General features: G+C 35.1%; 1 protein-coding gene across 1 annotated transcript in view; it reads right to left on the reverse strand.

The window, feature by feature from the left end:
• Window positions 1–23,415, reverse strand: part of LOC306799111 (cadherin-7) — an 81,042-nt gene that overhangs the window by 13,799 nt on the left and 43,828 nt on the right. The window contains exons 4-8 of the mRNA XM_079299691.1: window positions 19,744–19,863; window positions 17,290–17,457; window positions 15,742–15,929; window positions 4,027–4,280; window positions 185–321 (exon numbers count right to left, since the gene is read on the reverse strand). Coding sequence (XP_079155817.1) covers window positions 185–321; window positions 4,027–4,280; window positions 15,742–15,929; window positions 17,290–17,457; window positions 19,744–19,863 — 867 coding nt within the window. The remainder of the gene's footprint in view (window positions 1–184; window positions 322–4,026; window positions 4,281–15,741; window positions 15,930–17,289; window positions 17,458–19,743; window positions 19,864–23,415) is intronic.

Raw genomic sequence — 23,415 nt, forward strand, 5'->3', positions numbered from 1 at the left:
AGCAAATGAAAGAGTGAAGCATTTTAAAATTTTAATCATACAGATTTCTTTTGCATTAAGTAATATGTTATTTTTATTTGCAACAGTTTGCAACTGCCAGATTTTCTCAAATTGAAGTTCATCAAAACCAAGCCTGAAGCTTTACACATAAACTGTAGATAAAAATCTTTCTATGGATACTTACGACTTTCCATGGCCAAAACTGTGATGTTATGAACAGCATTAGTTTCCCTGTCCAAAGATTTGGCAGTTGTAATGACTCCACTGTTGGCATCAATATTGAAATACCTTTCCAGGTCTGTGTTTCGATCTATTGAATACCTAGGAAAAGGATGAAAAAAACTTTTCATTTATGTTCAATTACAGCTTGTAAAAATATTTCATTGATTTGTTATTAGAGGAAAACAGTTTCCACTTTTTCCTTAGCTTGAGCATTGCTCAGTCCAGTTTCCCTAGGGCATTGAGAGAAGAAAAGCCACATGCAAAGGAGAGAGGATTGCACAGTGACTTGTGCTGACAGTGGTGGGCTGCACCCCCACAGTGTCAACTGAGGTTGTAAGTATTCCTCTGTCTTTTCTTTCTTTCTCTCTTCTGTAAAGCAAACTCAAGCATTAATCAAAGAGCATCCTCCTGGGAGCCAGCTAAGGAGAAGGTGAATTGGAATTTGCTAGGAGGCTGTACCAGCAGGTGCTGATCCCATGGGGCTGGCAGTCTGAGCACAGAGCCTTCTATCACCAGCAGAGTCTCGGGCTGCAGGGGAAGGGGGAAAAAGGAAAGATGATGCAGACTAGGGTCAAGAGATTGCATGTCATCACTGTCAGCTCACAATGCTTTACTGTCATTAGACAAACACAGGGTCATGCCCTAACTCTTTGGCTTAACATATCTTTACCTCCAAATTTGTTTTAGGAAGGGGAGCTCCTTGGGAGCTCCTTAGCAAATTGAAAATAGCACAAGAGAAAAGGTCAAAACACCTGTGGGGGATTTGTTTAAATCTCTTCTGAGAGTAAAGGACAGTTCATTAGGCAGATCTAGATTTACAACTGGAATATTCTTGACATTAGATTTGTTATTGGGTCAGATTCTTGACTCTCATTTAGGTCAAGTATGTACTCCAGAGCACTTCCCTGTGCTCAGGATGAATTAAAGTGTCTGAACTAGATGAAGTGTGATCATTGCAATTACTGACACACTGATGATATATTATATTATTGATATAACATGAACCAAATTCTTTGAGCAGCATGGAAAGAAAGAATTATGCAAGACAAAAAATGAGACTTCCAAATACAATGATCTTCTGAAACGATTTGTTTGCTCTGTGTTGCAATATACCATCTTCTTTTCTGTGTTACTTTTTTATTTATCCCTCTTAACTGTATAATCAAAGTGCAGAGCCTTGTTACATAATTAGAATTGTTTTGCTGTATTATGTCACAGTGAGAGAGAGAATATCAAGTTGTAACAACAACAGTACCAGCAGTTTTTTGTGGATTACTGCTTTCCCTCTTTCATTTTTTCTTTTCTTCTTTCATTTTGTCTTAACTGTAGGCCATTTTTCACTTTATTTTTTTCCAGTACTGCTGTTTATTTGGTCATTGGTACTCTACAGCTGCATTTTGGCTGGCAAGTTTCCCCATGAGACTATACCTGTCACCTCTGCTGTGTAGTCAATCTTGGCAGGCCTCATAGGTGAGATTCAATCTCCTGCCAGATTTCCCTTAGAAATCCTTAGATTTCCCAGTTATTAAGACTATCACTATGCAACTTGAAGAGTCAAAGGAGGAGGAAAAAGGAGAAGGAGAAGGAGGAGAAAGAGAAGGAGAAAAGGAGAAGGAGGAGATGAAGAGGTGAGAAAGAAAAAAATAAAGAAGTAAAGGAGGGAGACAGGGAGGGAGGAAGGGAGAAAAGCAAACAAGTTATATAAATTGGATGACAGACCATTATGAAACAATGAAAAAAAATTATGCATAGGAAGTAAGCAGTTTCCCTTATTTATAAGCATTGTATCCATATTCAAATTCTAAAAAAAATATTTTAAATACATTTAATCCTTTAATTCCTCACAGCCATAGTACTTGAAAATCTTTGAGCTGCAGGAGTTTTAAATCCTTTAGTTAAGCTAGTTCAAACATCAATAGTTCTCTGGTCCTTATTTTCCTTATTTCCTCTCCCTCTTATTTTCAAAACATTTAGTATTTTCTCTAGCCCTTGGTATTTTCAAGGTTCTGTGTCTGATCTTGTAATTTCAACATTCTCCAAATTGTAAAAAATCTAGTTTTAATCAGCATGGATATAAGCCCAACCTATGGAGGTTGGAATATTTATTTATAGATTAATAGTTTAAATTCCTTAAACAGATCATGAAAAGATTTATGCATTAATCCTCCTTAGCACATTTCCAATTTTAGTGTATGTAGAACAGCTTTAAATTATATGATCTTTCAGTACCTTTGACCATGTACATAGCAGATTCGCAAGAATATAGATAAATCCTCACTACTTTCTTCTTTTGCACTCCCTCAAATTTCAAGAAACTTTGAAGCAGAAGGAATCTTCAAGATGTTAGCAGGTGATATAATTACTTTTTATGCTGAAATTGTAAAAATTAACCAGATCAAGGCCAAAAACCTCATCTTTATGTTTATAAAGGCATCAAAAACATTCTAAGCATTGTCTGTATTAATGGAACTGTTTTTGAGCCTATTCTAAATTATTCTGGTAACCAGATAATATACACCAGATGCTAGCATCAGTGCCAGAAAATACTGCCACAGTAAAGATAAATTTCGCAAGTAAATCCATGCCAAACACTCATCTAGGACTTGTTTATACATGATGGGAATCAGCTATTTGGAATATGTAGCAAATACATAATGAAAGAGATGGAACACTTGCATCACCTCTAGGAGTGAAACATATGCTTAATTTTTGCAGCATAAAATCTCTTCTTTAGAAATTACACTAGACTCCCAAGTTCATTTTCAATGCATGAAAGGAAAGACTTAACATTACCAAAAGAAGTGACACCCAAACAAGTACCCCACAAAGATCTTTCCAATGTATGGCCAAAGTAGCAATAAAAACAAATGAAACTATGCACTAACTTTTAATTGTGTATTAAGAACCCTGTGGTATTTAAATTCACAGAGTTCCTAAGTTATTACCATTACTCTCTAGATCCTTTACATGTTCTTTTGAGAATTAATATTATTACTCTGCATAAGAAAAATAACAAGTAGCTCATTACTGGTTTTGCTAAGGTGGTGAGTCTTTGCCCTTGAGCTCTGACCTTAGATGCAATCAAACATAAGATTGAGAATTTGTGTTCTCACAAATTCTTACAGTTTCTTAATGATCTTGGAAATTATATTGTGGAAGACTTGCAGGTTTTTCAGACACTGAAGACAAAGTAAGAGGGCCTTGACAGTTTATGAATCTCCAGTGATCATACCTCTTCCCATTCAAATGGAAGATATTTGGCCTGCAAAAAAATTTACAAAACTAAAACCCTTTAATCATCCTGACAAGAACAGGATGCATCTCATCCTGTCATGTAAAGATTTTTTTACTAATGTTTCCTGCTCTAGGACCTCATCTCCAGTATTCCTGTGGGAATTTATGTCCTTTTACATTCTGATTCCTAGGGCATATAGACTATGAATCATTAGTCAAGCATACATGTATATTATAGATATAATCTTCGATCCTGGTTGATTTAAGGGAGCATAACTTGCTGTAGATAGTAACAGACTCTTCCTAAGCTTAGAGAATAATAAATATGAGCAATATTTTTAGGTGATCTTTTTCCTTTAGGATTCTAAAACTATCTTATTTTCTTCTTTCTCTTTTCACAGAGAGCTCAGGTTATAAAAGTTAAAACATGCAAACTCATAGAACATCTGAATCTCCCTTCACAAGGGAATAAAGCTTATTAATTATTTTCAGTGTAATCAAAACCTGTCCCACCACAAGATGAACAACTTCAATGCAAAGGCTGAATAAATAGTTCCAATTTACAATTACCTGACAGGACTATTCGAGGCATCTGGATCATGGGCTGCTACAGTTCCAATGATGGTGCCAACCTTTGCTGCTTCAGACACCACCATGGAGTACAGACGTGATGTGAACACAGGCGGCTCATCAACATCTTCCACAATTATCTTCACTGTTGTCATGTCACTGAAGGGCCCCAGACTCAGGAAACGAGGGTCAACGTGCATATTGGCTGCTTCTATCCTCAAGGTATAGCTTGTCTTAGCTTCAAAATCCAGCTCCTATGCACGCAAAATTATTTGGAAATGTTATTATTCATAATAGCATCTTGATGCAAAACTGTTTTGTTTAAAACTTTCAGTTATGCTTTAAGTATAAAATGAAATTACCTTTGCCATTTGTATACAACCAGCACTTTTGACTGAAAGAGCATAGTTCATGTTTAGCTTTCTCAAAACACTACTTGCAGTGTCTCACTAGTGAGTATTCTGCAATGACTTTAGTGATAAAGATAGTTCTTGTGAGTGAAACAAAATTCTCTATAACTTCTGTGAGGACCAGATTCTCACTGATTATTTCACCATTATGAATTAATACTTATTTTTGTCTTATTATTATTTTATCTTAGCTAATGGCAAATACAATGTGACATACTACCCAGACATAAGAACTCAACATAATCTTTACAGGTTACTTACAGGTGAAAATTGTGTGTGGGATAATTTTGTTTTGTTTTGTTTTAAATTTGTTTTTTAGTTTATTGGTTTTTGCATAGTATTTGGACTGAATAAACGTTTTTTCTCCAAGCTCTTATAAATTTGTGTAGAAAATGTGGCAATGACTTAAATGTCACTGCTTATGTCAGAATATTTTGTGCTGAGATACAGTCTGAAGATTGTTTTGGTTTGCTTTGCTTATTAAGCAAAATACACATTTTTTTTAATACCTTCCTTCTGCTTTAATATTTTTCAGTGGAAGTGTAGTTTCTTTTCAAATGAATACTGTATTAGAATCAAAAATCACTCTCCACAATACAAGAGATGTCTGTAATCTGAGGATATTCAGACTCTTCAGAAACAAAAAAAATAATTTAAGGAAAAAATTTTAGCTCATGGACTGTTATGAAAATAAACATCAAGTTAATACTAAAACCAACTACCCCATATCTATAGTCTTAGTTTGTCAGTTGCACCGAACATCCAGCTAACTATTCCTTTGTAATTCCAAGTTTAATCATTGAAAACAGCAGCAAAATACTGAAGCACTCTTAAATCTGCAGTCTGGTTACTCAACTATGTTCTTCAAACTATAATTCTGAGTGTATAAAACAGATTAAAAATGTTTTTCTGCAGTTCTGCTACTGAATACATCACAGGGATCTGAGATGTGCTTGCAAATTAATCCTCCAGCATCTGTGAAACATTCCAGTATTCACTCAGAGGAGCAGCAGAGGTGAAACACACATCTGTTGACCTACAAGGGCCTAAGTTCTCCATCTAGTTGCAGTCAGATAAATCCCAAATGAGCATCTTAAAGTCAGCGATTATGTTGATGCTACAGTACAGCTGCAAACAGTCTAGATTTAAATATGAAAAATGAACTGCAGCGCAGCACACTCAGAAAGGCACTGAACTTCTACAAACTCTGTGTGGCAGCAAAAGGCTTCTCCAAATGGGAATACATGTGATCCTCATATTATGCAAGCACTTCTTGCATTGAATCAAAGCTGCAGTATCCCCAGCTCTTGGAAAACAGATATGCTGAAATAGAAAGTTTGTCTGGATACTGGTCCCTGTACTGGTCAGTATTTATTAGTAAAGCATGTCTAATAGTTTTTTTTTCATTTTACTTTGGTTTCATATTTAAAGTACAATACATGTGGTATGAAACAACCTCACAGTCATAAAAGTAAATGCAATGTGATGTTGGAATGATGAAAACTCCAGAAACTCCATTCTACAGTGATAAGAATTAGGCAAGTGATATGACCAGATGAGCAGCAAGGTTAAAGAAAGGACAAACAAGCACACAAATATCTTAAGACATCATATTATCTAATAAAAGCAAACTATTAGTTAAAAACTATAACCTGATAAAACAGCATAATAAATAAAGAAATGATAACCTGAAAAATGTCAAAGTTAAAAGGCTAGCATTTGTGGAACTAAAAATAAACCCAAAAAGCACCAAAACCAAAACTTCCCCTCAATAAAAAAAAACACCAACGCTTTCACAAACAGTATATTTTGAGTCAGAATGTACAAAAGTATGTAGTGAAGAAAGGACAGATAATTTATCCACAATAATTAAACCCTCACTAATGAGGGGTTTCTGCTGAAATTGGGTGATTGAGATTACAATGATACCTAATCAAACAGATGTAAACTTATCATGAGACTGCAGAAAAGATAGCTTCTTCTGATACACTAATGTCAACAGCACAGTCCTTCAAAGAAAAAAAACATAAATTTCTGATTTCTTATAGAGAGGATGTATACCAGATATGTAATTTGAAAAGTTATATCAATTTAAATTTTATTTTAATAGACTAGCATAGCAAAAAAGAAATACTTTTTTAAATTAAGGCACCCCCATGTTTCTATTTTGATTAAAAAAGACTAGAACTTTATTAATTGGAATAATAAATAAGTGTTTTTGCATATGGACCTTTATCATAAAAGAGTGTTAGACTAGTAGGGAATTCACCAAAAATACGCATTCATTAGAAAAGCATGGAAAAGGATGGAAAACTAACAGTGGTGTGGATACATACTCTAAACAGCCTTACTTACTAAGTGCATGTTCAACCTTCTCTAACTTAGCCCTGTACATCTGAGAAAATCACCATATGGTCCTTAGTGTGATAGTAGCAAAATTTTTCCGGGAAAGATATCAGCTGGTGAGTGCTTGGTTTCACCAGTCACTAGTAAGGGAGTCTCAATAACTGAAAGAAGTAAACATCTGCTCTCAGCAACATGAAACCTTCCCTAGCATTCCCTCAGATATCCTCTGGTACCCAATGCTGCTGGCAGTACTCAAAATATATAAGGGTCCTTGATAATGAAAAATAAATAAATAAATTTTAAAAATCTAATTTATGTACACATGCAGTTGAGAACAGTTGGTGTTTAGAAGAGGGTAATTCTGGATTGACTAATGGATTTTACAATATCAAGTGATTGTATTGCAGTGGCAGAAATGCTATTTTCAGTTCTTTCTAGCAGAACCTGTCTTCTGCTACAGTCATCTTCAATCTATTGCTGTAAAGTATACAACTTCAGATCCGGTGGGGAATACATAGCTATCAGAGTCTGAGGCAGTATATAATCTGGGAAAAACAAACAATATATCTATGGTATGATTAATATGCAAGAGCTTTTGAACTGGTGTAAATATTTCAATATTTCTTAGCTAATATAATGAAGAAATCGCATGATACACACACTAATGAAAGACTGAGAAAGTGAATGGAAAAGATTTTCTGATTTTGTTTCTTCTTGTCTAATTATCATTGTTGTCTGTTATACAGAGAGCATTATTTAAATGGCTTTTGGATCATGCCTTCATTGTTTCCTACTATAACAAATGCACAAGATTCCAGTGATGGAACACCAAGTTAACAGACTGCAAATCACTACATCGATGGTGAAGGTTAAATGGACAATGTGTACTTCAGTCCCTCAGTACTGTGAATAGAACTTAACAGCTTCATTAATATCTGTGCATTAGTATTATCTGATTAGATTCTGTGCAGGATCCATTAATCTTTCCTTTTGTGAGGTCTGTGTTTCTTTTTTTTTTTCTTCTTCTTCTTTTCCTTTTAAGGGATAAGAATTTTATCCTCTCTGAAGGAAATTGCAAAACAAGTCTTCTATATAGAGAGGCTAGATATGAAGTTATAACTCACAGAAAGCCCGTTTTTATAATGTTCATTTTTATTGCATGGTAACTTTGTAATAATGTACATTTCAGAGGTGAAAATCCCATTTTTAAGCCCAGTTGAGGTTTTATACTGAAAACTGCAGTACATCAAACAAATGCACACAGTCTCTCAAAGGAACCAGGGAAGCCTCCAGTTCTTACATTGTAAACTCTGATACAGAATTGAAAGAAAAAATTCTATCTAAAATAAAATTTAAAAAGAAATGTTAACAGTAATCGAAAGATAGCTTTTCACTCAAAAGCTTATACATAAACCCTCTCCTCCCCCCACCCCCATTTTATAATTACTAATATTGCTTTTAGAATGAACTCAGGATTTAAAATAATCTCTTAGCAGAAAATTTCTATGAGAAAATTTTTTAGAACATTATTTTTCCCTTTAACATTCATACCAGTTTGTGATCTTGGTAGTAGGGCTGTGTATTGAGAGTAGAAATGAAGGCAAAATGAGCAAGAACTCTACCATGGGAAATCTTAATGCTTGTCACTTTCTGCACTAAGACATTACAACCCTCACTCTACAGAGTATTTAGGGGATTTTGGTCTTCCCCTCCTACCCCTTAAACCCACTAAAATCTCTCCATAGACTTCCAATTGGCTTGAATCATGTCTCACACTTCAAAAGCTCACATAGGATACATAAAAATATACCTTGCAGCCTTTTTTAATTATTAAATTACCATAACTACTTTAAGTACCAAATATTTGATAAAAGTGTAGGTGGATACAGAGCATCATATTTGTATCTTTAGATGTCTTTATACTAAGCTATTAATAATACTGAAGTCTCATTTTAGCCAACAATTTGTGGATAAAGTGAGATCTGTACTTACATGATGCTTTCTTTAGTACACTATTTCTAGCAATAGTATTTTGGAAACCACAAGAAATAAGGGTTTGTATGTGCTCTTTGCTTAGAAAGCAAAGCCAAGACTCCATTCATGTGTATTACAATCAGGATTCTGTCAAAAATCAACATGAATTCACTTCAAAATTGTACATAGGTTTGCATGGACTCTTCAGGATCTGTTGTAATACATGAATCATCATTTACTTCCATAAATGTTTCTTCAATTCTAAGATTTCTACTGTAGAAGAAAATCTGACACATTTTTTAAAACTCCAATATATGCAGAAAAATTACGCTTTTTCTCCAAACACCCTCACCACTGTGAAACTGAGTTATGCAAATGATCTGAGTCCTTACTAACAGATCATTGATAGCAGTATGTAAATTACAAATGAAAGCACAGGAAGGAATTGATCCTACTCTACAGATGGAGAACTGAGTCACAGTGTGAACGAAGAAAGAATTTTGAGATACTTCTAAGAAATATAAATGCCTGATTCCTTTTAATAAACTCTACAACTCTATTTTTTTTTTTCTGAAAAGATCACATAAGACGGACATTTTCATAAATTGGGTTTAAAAGTAACTTGCACATCTAGTTTAGTTTTACTTTGGACTTGGCAGCCCATGGCTTCAACCTGTGCACTCTTCACTGAGTTAAAAACTGGCCAGGCTCAGAGAGTTGGTAGTGAATGGAGTCACATTCAGTTGCCAGCCCATCACCACTGGTGTTCCCCAGGGCTCAGTGCTCAGTCTAGCCCTGTTTAGTATCTATAAATAATTTGGTGGATTGAGTGCACCTCAGTAAGTTTGCAGGCAACACTAACTTGGGTGGGAGCATTGATCTGCTGCAGGGCAGGAATGCTTTGCAGACACATCTGGACAGGTTGGATCAGTGGGCTGAGGTCAATGGTCTGAGGCTCAACAGCAAAAGTGTGGAGTTCTGCCTGAGTGACAACAACCCCCTTCAGTGCTACAGGCTGGGGACAGGTGGCTGTAAAACTGCCCATCAGAAAAGAGCTGGGAATGCTGGTGTTGAGCCAGAGAGCACATGTGCCTCAAAAGACCAATCACTTGTATCAAATCCAGTGTGTCTGGATGGACAAGGGCAGTGACTGCCCCCTGTACCTGGCACAGGTGAGACCACACCTTGAGTCCTGTGCCCAGGTTTGTGCCTCCCACTCAGGATGTGCTAAAGTGCAGAGAGAAGGGCAATGGAGATGGTGAAGGGTGTAGACAATTAGTTGTCTAAGGAGTGCCTGAAGGAACTGGGATTGTTCAGCCTGGAGAAAAGGAGGCTCAGAGGGAACATTATTTTCTACAACTAACTAAAAAGAGATTGTAGTGTGGTTGTGGTCAGCCTCTTCTCCCAGGTAACTAGGAATAGTGCAAGACCACACAGCCACAAGATGTCCCCAGTAAAGGTTCAGGCAGGACATCATGAAGACTTTTTTTTTCACTGAAAGAGTACTTAAGCATAGAAACAGACTTCCCAGGGGATCATCATCCCTGGAAGTGTTCAAGAAATTACTGGAAGAGCCACCATAGTTTAAGTGACAGGGTGGTGTTCAATCCAAGATTGGACTTGATGAATTTGGAGGTCTCTTCCAACCTTAATGTTGCTATCTTATGATTCTATTCTCTTATATTCTGTTCTATTTTATGATTTACCACAGAGACTGTGTTACAGTGCTGAGATTAGCCAAACTCTCACATTATTTACAGCATCGGAATTGTAACATGAACTGCTCTGAACAGGATAAAAGTAAGAAAGATTTCTTCTGTTTAATTTGACAATGGAGAAATTTTAATTTATTTGTTGCTATTATTTAACAAAAGAGAAAGTGAGTAAATAAAGAAGTGGGAAGTTTTCCACAGGGGCTTGAAAGTGCTAGGCAACAAATTGTGTGAATACAGTAGGTTACAGGAAAAGTCCTTATTTGCTTTCTGACCACTTTCCCACCCTTCACTTAAACTGAGAACATTACTTATGGGCCTCATTCACTTGTTATTTATAACAACTTCTGAAGATAGAGGAAAGACAAAGGAAAAAGAAAGTCAAAGTTTGTCATCTAGAATTTTTCATATCCTATTTCAGGCAATGAAATAGCTGAAAATAGCCTAAAAGTGATTTACACCTTTTTATGTAGCATTGTAGATACCTGCTGAATACACTTTTTGCATATGAAATCACTTAATGTGATTTGTGCGAAAGAAACTAGATTTTATTTTTTCGTACCAATAACCAAGTAACCAAATGGTTCAACACTGTTTTACTAGCTTTTGTCATAAGATGAACTTTTAGCTTCTCTAATCTTACAAAAATCAATTCTACCCAGACATAATATGCTGTTATTATGCATAAATTCATGAACAAAATTAGTCCTTGTCCCAAATATTAAAAAAAAAAAAAAAATGGGGGCGGGGGGGTGGGGGGGATTGTTTATTTGTTTTTGTTTGATTGGTTTATTTTGGTTTGAGTTTTGTAGTGGGAGGTGGTGGATTTTTTTCCTTCGAAGGAACCTAGGCTTCTTCCTGGAATATGTGAACTACTTATCTCATTCATTTAATTTTGATTCAAATATCCTAACTGGGATAAAATAAAACAAGGTGTGACAAGTATGTGAAAGCCCATATGGCTGCACAAACTGTACAGTGATACAGCACACATGCTTCTTAGCTGTGCTGCATAAGGTAGTACAACCCTACTCTTTACTCTTTGTAAGGACAAAGACCAAATGGATAGAAACATAGAAAAAGCATTCTTCCCTTGTCTGGTCCCATATGGTCAAGGGAGTAATTACAAGAGTGCCAGACTATTGCCAAAATGTTATTTAGAGCTGAGGTTTAGTCCAGTAGCTAATCTACACTGACATTAGGCACTAGGTAGCAGCAGTGCTAGGATGTTCAGGAGGATATAATCCCTAGTTTTTCCATGGCTGTAAGAACAATGAGCAGAACTATCACTATTATGCAGAAAACAGGGCTATTCTCAAAGTGTTAGGATAAAAATCCATCCTGAATAAACTGCAAGCCAGAGAGATATGTCTTTTTAGCAATGCAGAAGACTTATAAAGAAAGGAATACACTCCATATATTTCAATGAATATCACTATTAATAGTAAAAACACTTTTTTCTTTCCACTGACTCGTGGTGTTTTGAAATCTCTTTGTTGCAGGGTACAGAGAAGAAATATGTTCAAACAGGTATGGAAAACAATCCAAAACAGAAAATTAAATGCACTCAAATCTATTCACCAGTAATCTTGAGATACACCTAACCATTTGACACTTTTCTCAAATATCATGATATTTGGATCTCCCTATTTCAAACCAGATAATTTTCCTGCAATTTTTGCTTGTCCCTAAGTGTATTTTTTTAAAATATTCTATAAAATTAATACTGTGGAATAAAAATAACAAATAAGACTAAAAAATCCATCTTTACACTGTGAATTCTTAAATCTCACTTCTCTTCCTACAGTTTTCTTTCTTACAAAACCTCTCTTTTTAAAAATTTAATGCTACTTATGTGCTAAAAGAAGTGTTAGTTTTGAGTAAGAAAGTCAACTTTCAAAATTGTCTTGAAGTGGTTATCCTTCTAAAAACAGAATGCAAAATCCTCAGCTTGTGTGGAACTCGGATAAACAGGTGCCAAACTTTCTCCGACAACACCCAGCACAAAAATGAATGGAGAAGTGCCTTCAGCTGCTCAGAGCTACTGACGGTGATTTTCATGCCCAGCCTGCTGAGCTTTATGTACAATTGCAGCAGAAGTATGCATAACTGAAGCACCCATTTGCATTTAGAACCAAAGCGTGTCTTTTCATAAGTCTTTGCCTTGGCATTTTACTGCCTGATGTGTACCCAGACGTGTCATCTGAGCATATCAATAATCAGAAGTTGAAAAGGATAGGCATGCATTTTGAGGCTGAGCTGTTTCTCAATACTTCAGCTGGTTTTAGGGCATGAAAAGGAGAAAGGTAATTGCACTCAGAGGAGTACAGAACATCATGTGCCGGACAGTAAAACTTTTAGGCAGATTCCAGGCTACAAACTTAATTTCTTCCCTGATTTCTTACTAGCAAGCACACATTATCATGCACGGATAACCTGACTCCATAGTGATCTGGCAGGTAAGGCTCATTGACTGAAACCCACTTGACCTGCATATGAGTTATTTATGATCTTTAATTCAATTTATTGTCCAGAAAACAGTATAGTGGCCTGAAAGGCACTGGATCGTCAGTTCCTCATTTCTGTCCTAGACAATGCTATCTTCAGGGCTGGCAGGGAGGGTCTTTCAGCACTGAGCAAAGCACAAGGTTCTCTGGAGTAAAAATAAAAAGCTAAGAGTATCCTGAGTTTTGGGAGGTGGCCCTTACCTTTGGGTATATCAGAGTATGTTGGGTTTGGGTGAAAGACAGTCAATTTTCCCCGCAGCAGACCAGTGCTGTGCTTTGCATTGCTAGCTGGAAAGGTATTGACAACATGCCAGTTATTTGGCTACTGCCAAGCAGTGCTGGCACAACATCAGTGCTGTCTCTCCAACATTTCCCACACAGATGGGCAAAATCTTGGGAGGAAACACAGTCAGAACAGAGGACCCAAACTGACCAAAGTGATATTCCATGCCATAGGGCATGTTCTCTGATATAAAACCTAAGAGAAAGGTAGGGGGATAGAGTGGGGGGATTGGGCATTTTTTATTCACAACCTTTGCCCTGTGAGGCAACTGCTGCTTGAATTGAAGCCTTTCTTCCCAGCAAGTGGCTGGGCATCTCCATAATGAATAAGATCTGTTTTTTCATTTTGTTGGCATGCACGTAACCTTTTTGCTTTTTCAAACTACTCTTATCTTGAACCACGAGGTTTTCTCCACCTTATTTTCTCACAGTCCCACTAAAGAGGGGGTGAAAGACTGCCTTGGTGGGCATGTGGCACTAGCCAAGGACTACCTACCACACAGAGGAAAATAAGTCAAAAATAGCAGGAAAATTAGAGAAAAGTCCTAATGTTGCAGACAAAGAAGTCTGAATCCTTGTGTCAAAATATAGCAGTACTTATGTACTAAAATTATTAACAGATTACACTATTTGATCAGGTCAACAATTTATACCTTTTTAACATAGTCCAACAGCTATTTCATAGAGCACTTCTCTGGACAAATATTTAATAGTGAAAATTCCAGTTCAGCTGATGATTTAGGTTTTAGCCTGTTTAGTTTCTGTTCCAGGTCAGCCTTTCCAGACATCACAGCTCTCTAGCTAAAATGATTATAGAAATAGCAAGCATTATTTGGTCTACTGTATAGCACTGAAATCAGGATACTCCAGGAATAAATATCATGACTGCATAACCATGCTAAAAAATTGGAAATGAACTCACCAGATATTAGGTCACTAAGACCCTGACTGATTCAGTGTTGCTCATTGTAACACTGGTAAATGTTCTATCTCCAGGATAGGCACATTTTTCCCAAATCCTTGCCCAAAAACTTTAAATGAACAAACTGAAGGAGACACACTGAATTTGGCTGTTGAACAAAAAAAACTACTAACTTTTCATCACTTGTATTTCAAACATGCTAAACAAAAGTACATTTTGCAAAAAGCCTAAGATGGGTGTTTTTTTCCCTTGAAAAAGATGATTCACATTACACATATTATGATCTTTCAAGGGTGAATATACTTCATTTGTTGTGACATCTATGGATGATTACCAGCTCTCAACAGGGGTTAAGGGCATCAGAGAAGTCACCCATTGCTTTGCAACATCTTGTAGTCTTAACTTCTTTCAAAGGAGAAATACAACTGAAGCTTTGTATTGCTTGAAGAAGAAATTGATACACCAGAGAAGGGAAAAAACCTCAACACAACAAGACAAAAAAGCCCCCCAGTCAACAGGTGAATTTATAGAAATTAAAGAATATATAGGGAAGAAAAATCTGTTACAGAATAATATTTAGTCCAAACATTGGTCCTTGTTTGGAAATATAGTTACATGTATTCCAAAATGGCAAGTCATTCCCACATTTCAAGGATATTAAATTGGTGAGGAATACATTCAGTATAGGTACCTGGGTAAGAAGCTGCAGTGGGAGCTGCAGGTTGAGCTCTGTGTGGGAACTCCAGGCTGTGAAATACCACCCTTTCCATAACAAAGGGCATGGGGACCTTGCCAAGCATTCACACATTAAGGATAGGAAATAATATGAGAGATTCCTCTAAGGTGTTGTATTTCTTTTACTGTTCAAAAAATTTAAATTTTCTTGAAAAATATTTCAACCCTTTTTTTCCTTTTTAAAAGGATAGTCTAAAATGTGTTGCAGCAATGTAAGACATCTTAGTTTTAATAATTTTGCATCAACGTGATTTTTCAATTTCATAATATTTTCTAACTGCACATGCAGAAAGTAATGAGGAAAAAAAATACTTATTTTAAATTTCCAGGATTTTTTAAAATAGCATTTTTTAATAATACATGATCTTGCAAACCTACTACTTTTAGTGTTACATAGTTTTAAATTAATAATATATGCTTTCTGAATAATATTACCTCAGCCAAAGACATTTAGATAATTATTTTTAAGGTTCATTTCAGGATCCTTTTTTTTTTTTTTTGAGCTTCTGTTTTTTCTGCAAGATACATTTTAACATTTTCTACTATTTAATACATAGACAAATGAGACTAAAGTTTTAATCCCCATTCAAATGCAGAGCTTTAAAACACCCTCCTTACAAAAATGCAGGTCTTGTCAAAGAAAATGCAGAATAATTTTCAGCATAAGTCATGAAAAACCTCAAAATCTCAGAGTGAAGTCAAGATTAATCATACCAATGGAAATATTTACAGCAGACAAGGCTTTTATAAACTAAAGTTTATACTCTCATTACCTGCCATCATCTTGAAGAGTTCAAAACAGAATCAATGGGTAAAATCAGACTCACCTTCTGAATAGTTATGATTCCCTCCTGGGTGTCTTTGTCAACAGAAATTTTGAATACTCCTAAACCATCACCATCCACAATCTTGTACTCCATTTCAGCATTCGGTCCAACATCTGCATCTGCAGCTTTTATTCTGGCCACAACAGAAGCCACTGGCAAGGACTCTGGGACATTATACTGGTATGATCCTGCAAAATTTAAAAATTTCATTAATTCAGAATCTTCTGAAACTGAAAGCAAAAAAATAAATTAAAAATAAATCTAGATTTCTTAAATCTACCTTCCTTTAAATCATGTGCCTGAATATTTGCTCAGTCTACGAGGATATATTCTTCAGTTTTGAAATAGAATTGCCCTTTTTTGCTGATTTTCTTTGGGACAGACTCTAAGTACAACAGGCATAACATCTTAATATTACAAGAGAATAAGGTAAAGATGAAAAAAAAAATTACAACTTAAATGCAAATCATGATGTGAGTCCCTGAAAATACAGATAGATTTACTTTGTTTTCCAGAAAAGAGAAAAGCAAGTAAGTAGATAATATCAACATAAAAATTTACTATTCTATAGCTTTATATTTTGATTAGGCAGTTCACAATCTGAATATCACTAGAAACACATATATACTAATTTATTTAACAGCAAGTGCACCATCTTGAGAATTCTAGCTTTTTTTTTTATTCAGCCCAAAATGATATATATGCTGTCAAAAGGGTATCAGAGTGCATTCTCTAGCTAATGACATCCTCACCTTCAAAAATACCTTCAGTTATTCTATTGTTATTTTAAGCAGTTGGTGGCTTGAAATAACAGAATATCTATTATGTGCAGGTCTATTTTTTCCATCGTTGGAGGTGAGGCTGGAGCCAACATGAAAATATCCTTCACATTACTTTCATTCTATGTTACCACATAATTTTTTTCTTTTTTATTATTATTAAGAAGAAAGCACTCCAGACAGAATGCTATGAAAAAAATGAGCTCTTCTGGCTTGAGCAAAGAACTGTGTGCTCCTTTCTTTAGGTTAGGAGGAGGCCCACCTTAGTCAAAGAAATCAAACGCAGGGAAGATGACTTCCCAGCTCTTTGGCAATTAATTCTTTATAAAACGCTGTAAGCAAAATGCCAAATGAATACCAAGGATTAAGCATCTAATTAAAGAATCCAGAAGTCTAACTGGCAAAACCTAAATATATATATAAGGATTTTTTTTGTCTATTTATTCATAGAGGAGAAGTAAAATACATTAATAAATGTCCCTGCTGCTGTACATCACTTCGTTTCAACTGATCTGGTGGGCATGAGGCAAAGAAAAGCAATGTTTACTAAATAATAATAATAATAATAGTAATAATAATAATAATAATAATAATAATAATAATAATAATAATAATAATAATAATAATAATGATAGTCTGGCAGTCAGTGTTTAAAAAAGTATATAACATGGAAAATAAGGACTTTCTGTTTAGAAATAGCAGAGTGTGTAAAGAAAATAGCGATGTTTAGGAATAATATTACAAGTCAGATATTTACAAAGTAACTTACTGCGTGGAAAGCGGGGTGGGTTGTCATTAACATCAGTCAGGGTGACAGTGACAGATGTAGTCCCTGACAATCCCCCATTCTGCCCAACCATGTCCTTTGCCTGGATAACTAACAGGTACTGGTCCTTGGCTTCTCTGTCCATATTTGGAAGGGCAGTCTTGATAACACCTGCAGAAAGACAAGGTGTCAAACAAAAATATGCTGCTGTGGAAGCTGAGTTTGTCTTTGAAAGGTGACAGGAGTTCAGTAATTGCAGCAAGAGTGAAATGAATTAATTCCATCACTAATATAACAGGTTTTGACTAGGAGTTGCACAGACATACTGTAATCTTATTATAAATAGTGACCAAACCCACCAATTTTTATTTAGTACTAGATTCACTGGGTAATGCTGAGCATGACTTTTTCAAGTATCTTCTGCCTGAACTAGTCTTCATAATGTCTTGGGTAACACTTACTTCCCTGGAAGATGTAATCTGTATTTGATTTCACATTCTTTTAGAGCTACTAAGAACAGAATATTCTGCATTCATTTTTAAAATTCTAATGTCAAGATTCATTTCAATATCTTTTGAATGCCCATCCAAGACATTAACTCTTGCCAATACTGATAACATGCCACACTTTGCAGATTTATGAAATTGTCTTATTTTGCTATATATCGGGTTTATCAATGTCCACTTCTAAATCATTGGCAAAATCAAGATTTTTTTTTTAATGTATTAATGAAGTATTTAAATATCTGAAGTATTTTTGTTATGTCCATTTCATGATCTGCATAATTAATTAATTTGTATGTAATTGACATGAAATAAAAACTAGAAGAAAATTCCATGTTTAATCCTTTCAGCTATGCTGATATACATCAAAAAATAAATATGCTTTCTCAAAATATGATGATTTTATGAATATTTCATGCTCAGTACATAGTACAGCTGCTAACCCTGATTTCCAGAGAGGCAGCCATTTGCTCCTCCAGCACTTAGTGTCAGCAGTAAAAGAAACATAAACAAACTAAATAAAGAAGAGGCACATTGGGACACATTTCTCTTCATATGCTATTTGTTGAATGTTTGCTTAGAGTTTTATTTCTTTTTTCCCCTATGAATGTTGGACTTGCCATTAATCATCTCTAGTTGGAAACATTTATTTCACAAACAGACTGCCTGGCACTATTTTACCCATTTTACAAAACATGTAAAATACCATTAATATACAATTTAATAGTGTTATTGTTTCTACCTTGCTTTTCTTATCATGCTTTTTTTTCTGTCATAGTTAAATTACCAGGCAAAGTTATCTAGTAATTTGGAAACAAGCTGTCATGAACCCAGGAAATTTGAGTATCACATCAAAGGGATGAAAATGTATGCAAACTTTTCAGTCTGAATTCTTCAAGATATTTATTTAGCAGAAACTTCCATATTACTCTTCAAGGGCTGCCTGCAGTTATTATCACAACATACATGTTACAGAAACACACATGGAGAGGGAGAAGCAGAGAGAAAACAACTATAAATCATATAAATCTTTGTATGCAAAAGGACAATGCTATATATCCCTGCTGAGCATGGATCTGTTGCAATATGAAGATAATTATAGCACTTATTTCAACAAATTTAGATGTTGCTAAATAGAGTGCGACCTTTTGTTCATAAAATTTGGATTCAGGTCTGATTCACATCACAGGTTGTTTATGATAAAAAGGGTAAATATTTTTCCTCTCTTTTGTCTCAGCTTGGTTACATCCAAAATGAAGATTATAACTCTTCTATTTGTAGTCATAAATGAAGGCTCAAGCACTAAGCTGAAATGAGCAGAGTAAGAAAATACTTTTCTGCTTTTTGTAATGATACAGCAGAATGAGAAATATTTATTAGACTAGCAGAGGATTAAAGGTTGTATTTTTTTATGGCTTAAATATATTCACAAAATTTCTAGAAAATTGTAAAACAAAGTTTCACCAGTAATATGTTTTGAAAGTGGCAGCAAAATATATCTGGTAAACATAAAAAGCACAGTGTTTTCTTCTTTAAATTAATAAAGAAGGGATTCATTTCCCATAACAAAACTTTAGTTTGAGAAGTAGAATGCAGAGTAATTGTGCCTTTATTCCTATGGAATCTGGCTATGTGACATTTAGATATGTCTGAAATCTAAAAAAAATGTTCAATGAATTTTGAAATCTTCACTGATAAGAGAGATGAAAACAGGCAGCTGACCAAGCAACTGGTACATTGAAAAGACAATAAATTATATTCCAGCAAAGCCTGTTTATTGCATAGCTCAGATGTGTGGCTTTCATAATCTGTTCTAAAGAATAAGATTAAAAGATCAACAAAACCCAAATGTATTCAATTAACCAAGAGGTCATACTAATAACTTCCTAGCAAGTTTTAATGCACATCTTCTTCATTTTCTCAGCATTGCTGCAAAGGGTTTATGTAACTTTACCTGTTTTGGGCTCCACAGAGAAGTAGGGCTGTCCTTGCAATATGCTGTAAACCACTCGAGCACTGTTGCCGTACGTAGGATCGTCTGCATCAGTGGCTGTCACTTGAACCACAGAGGTACCTGTAAAATGTTTGAGGGACTATTGCACATGAAAGATAGAAAAATCTGAACTACACTTACTCAGTATGCTGTGCCAGTACATATCTAGAACAGTGTGAGGTGGCTTTGTCACAACTGTTCATCATTTCCATGCTGATTCTGTTTAGTGTATCAGGTTCTATTTCTAAACTAGTAGTATAAGCTATTGCAGAATTTCATCTTCCCAAATAGTCACAGGCATTGACTGACAGCAGTAAAAACCATCTCACTCATTTGCTCCTCCTCTTCATCTCTGCCCTTTGTTGGTGGAGGACATGGCAGCAAAATTTCTGTATAATGATGGTGAAGCCTGAAGTTTGTTTGAGTATGAAATGCAGTAATATTAGTTTTCCTTTCAAGAGAAGTCTGCAAGTTGAAATTGTAATGTCTCAAATACACAATACATATATATGTTTTACAAATTTTGATAAATGTACATAAAAATATTGTTAGCCTATAAAACTATTTGCTTCATAAAGAGATGGATAAAGAGTTTCTTTCTCAGCTCAGAGGAAACCTCTTGAAAACTCTCTCTAAATTCCTTTAAAAAAAACGGTAATTTCTTTCAGCAATCTGCAATACTGATTTCCTTCAATATACCTGCAATATCAATTTTGGAAATCTATTGCATAAAGATTACTTGAGAAACAAAAAATAGCTCTATGTTGACAGGAATAAGAAAGCAAAATTTCTAACTGGCTAGCAAGAAGGTTATATTTTGTCAGGACCTCATTCTGCATCCAGCTTCTATTCATTATGTTCTCCATGTCAGTTCCTATTTTTTTGTTCTAGACAACAGCTTTCATGGTTTATGCTGAGAACAGAATAAAAAGAACACTTGGGAACCAAGGTTTTGACCATGGTTGCCATCCTTTGATATGCAGAAAGGACTATTTTTTTCTCACTGACAGCATTCACTGGAGCATTCAGACCTTCCATTGAACAGGCCAGGGACCCATCTGAAGGTGAGATTGCAAATTAATATTGTAGCAATTTGATAGATGCCCAGTAAAGGTCTTCAAGAGAAGATCAGACTGCTTGATAGACTTTATTTAGACCCATGATCAGAGAAAAGCATTTGTTAAACACAGTTCATTTTCTGAAAGGTCATGTTTTTGAACTGTGAAAATGAGACCAGCAAGTCTTGAAATCACTTTTTAAGAACAATCTGGAGTAACAAGTCACCAGGGTGAACTTAAATAATATTCTGGTCAGTTTAATTTGGAATTTTTAGGAAATGGGAAGAAGTTCTGAAATCCATCTTATATAGTATATGTTTCATCTGTTTTCCTCATCTTTTTGATTCTCAGTTAAGTAGAACATCATAAATGGAGCCTGGGACTAGGCTGAAAGTTTGGAGAGAGGATTAAGTGCAGCCCTCCATAAAATGGAATCAAGGATGGGTGCTGCTTGAAAGAATTCTGACCAGAAATTATCACTTGTAAGATAAATTTATTCAGGTTATGGCCTAGTTAGCCCACATTCCTGATCTCTATTCCTGAAGTATCCATGACAAAGTAGCATGGTTGCAATTCTATTTAAATGCAATTTTTCTCTCTTGTGACCTGTCTAATATTTTTGGACAGGGAAAAGGTTCTTCCCAACCTGAAATTTCCCGTGCAACTATTAAGTAAATGGAAAGTTTAAAATGAAAATTGGTAGTTAATCCATCAAGTCATTTATCATTTATCTATTTTCTGTTCACCAGTAACTAAGAGCTTTGATTCAGTGTGTCAAACTGATTTTACAGATTACTCTATAATGTAATTTCATACAGACACCTACTTTAATCTAGCCAAAATCTATGCAGCTTTTGAGAACAAGGGTATCATAATGACTCTTTGACATCCTGTGTTCTCTGTGAAAGCCAGGCTTACCACACTTACAAAGTCACTAAGCCCTGACAATGAAGCTTACAATGTCTGCAAATATTGGCAAAAGTGCTTATAAACTTCACACTCAGTTACATCTTTGCCCCCTGCTCTTGCTGCTTTCAAGGGCCTCAGACCAATACAAGATCAAAGAAATTGCAAACTCTGCAATCTCAGCAGAGACACTTTTTTTAATGCTGCAAGTTAAGAAGTGCTTGTTTGCTGTAAAAATCTATTGATGTAGCAAACAAACCCTCTACATTCCAGGAGATGAATAAAGTCATTATCTGAATTTGATTTTCTCTCTCCTAAAACAAATGAATCCTTCAGAAAAGGGTGATTTTTAAGTAGAAATTGTAACATCATATCTTTCTGTGATAATTCCATTTAAATGCAGTCAGTAACTAAAAACAATGATACTTTTCTAGTCCCTCTGTGTTAATCAACTTCTTCTAAACATCAGTGGGGGAAAGATCTGAAACCCATGCTATTGTCATTATTTCTTTACTAATTGCACACCAAAAAAAAAGAGCTTCTGAAGCCCCATGCTGAGAAGGAGATTTCTGCACTTTTTTTTTAAGAATATGCAAGATAACAGAAGGTATTTTAACTGTGTGAAAAGTCCTATGTGTAGGAAATCTGTTCCAAAGAAACAAAATGCAAAGAAATATCTGTATTTGAGGGTTTCCATAGATTTTTCCAGAAGAAGCAGATTGCTCTTGAAGAACAGGAGTTCCTTTAGAGTATGATAATTGCCATGCACTGCTGTCCTAATCTTTCTGCAATGGATTGATGTCAAATTAAAACACCTACCTCCCTTTTAAAAAAGCCCAAAACCTAAAGCTGTGGGGACACTTATGGATAGTAAATAAATCTAAAATTGTGAAGAAAAATGAGCAGTTGCATCGCAGTCCCAAGTGCATCATTTTAGAAGAGTTTGTGTTCCTGCACTGAAATTGTCTTCCTTATATCCATGGAAGCTTTGCCTCTAGCAGAGACAGTCAGCTGTCATACCTGCATCCAAGATTAGGACTTATGGGTATCAGGGACAGTCGAAAAAGTGTTACCACACCTTTATCCCATCCAACAATAAATCTTATGTGTTCCAATAAATCTTGTTTAGCCACATTTTAGTCATTGTTCACAGCCCTGGAATGCTAGTGTAGACAGGATGTTGACCCTACCCCAAAATTTCATTACTAACTTTATATAAACAGCAGCTTTTCCACTATAACTTAAAATATTACTTACACTCTGTGTATTTTTTATGGGTTGAAAAAATAAATTTGTTCTATTTATTTTAAAAATAGCTTTTTCTTTTAGATATGGATTCCTTTAAAATTATTTTTCTCTACAGTTGTCTTTTTAACAAAGCTTGAGTATCAGTTCATTAAAAAGAATTCTCCATGTAGCAACTTCATAAACTTATTCAGCAGTTGTAACAAGTACTGAGAAAAAAAATCTGTGCTGCTTATCAAAGTGTTCCACTGAATTTTTTATTTTTTTTAATCTTTTTTTTTATAGTAGCTAGCAACACATTTAATTCTCTGGACTGGCACAGGTTTCTGGTTTTATTTTCCAAAATTTTCAAGATAATTTGTAACATAATATTTAATAGATATTGGTAGAGATTAATAATTTGCAGTACTCTTAGAATTTATTT

The sequence above is a fragment of the Erithacus rubecula genome, assembly GCF_903797595.1.
Source record: "Erithacus rubecula genome assembly, chromosome: 3".
Lineage (NCBI taxonomy): Eukaryota > Metazoa > Chordata > Aves > Passeriformes > Muscicapidae > Erithacus > Erithacus rubecula.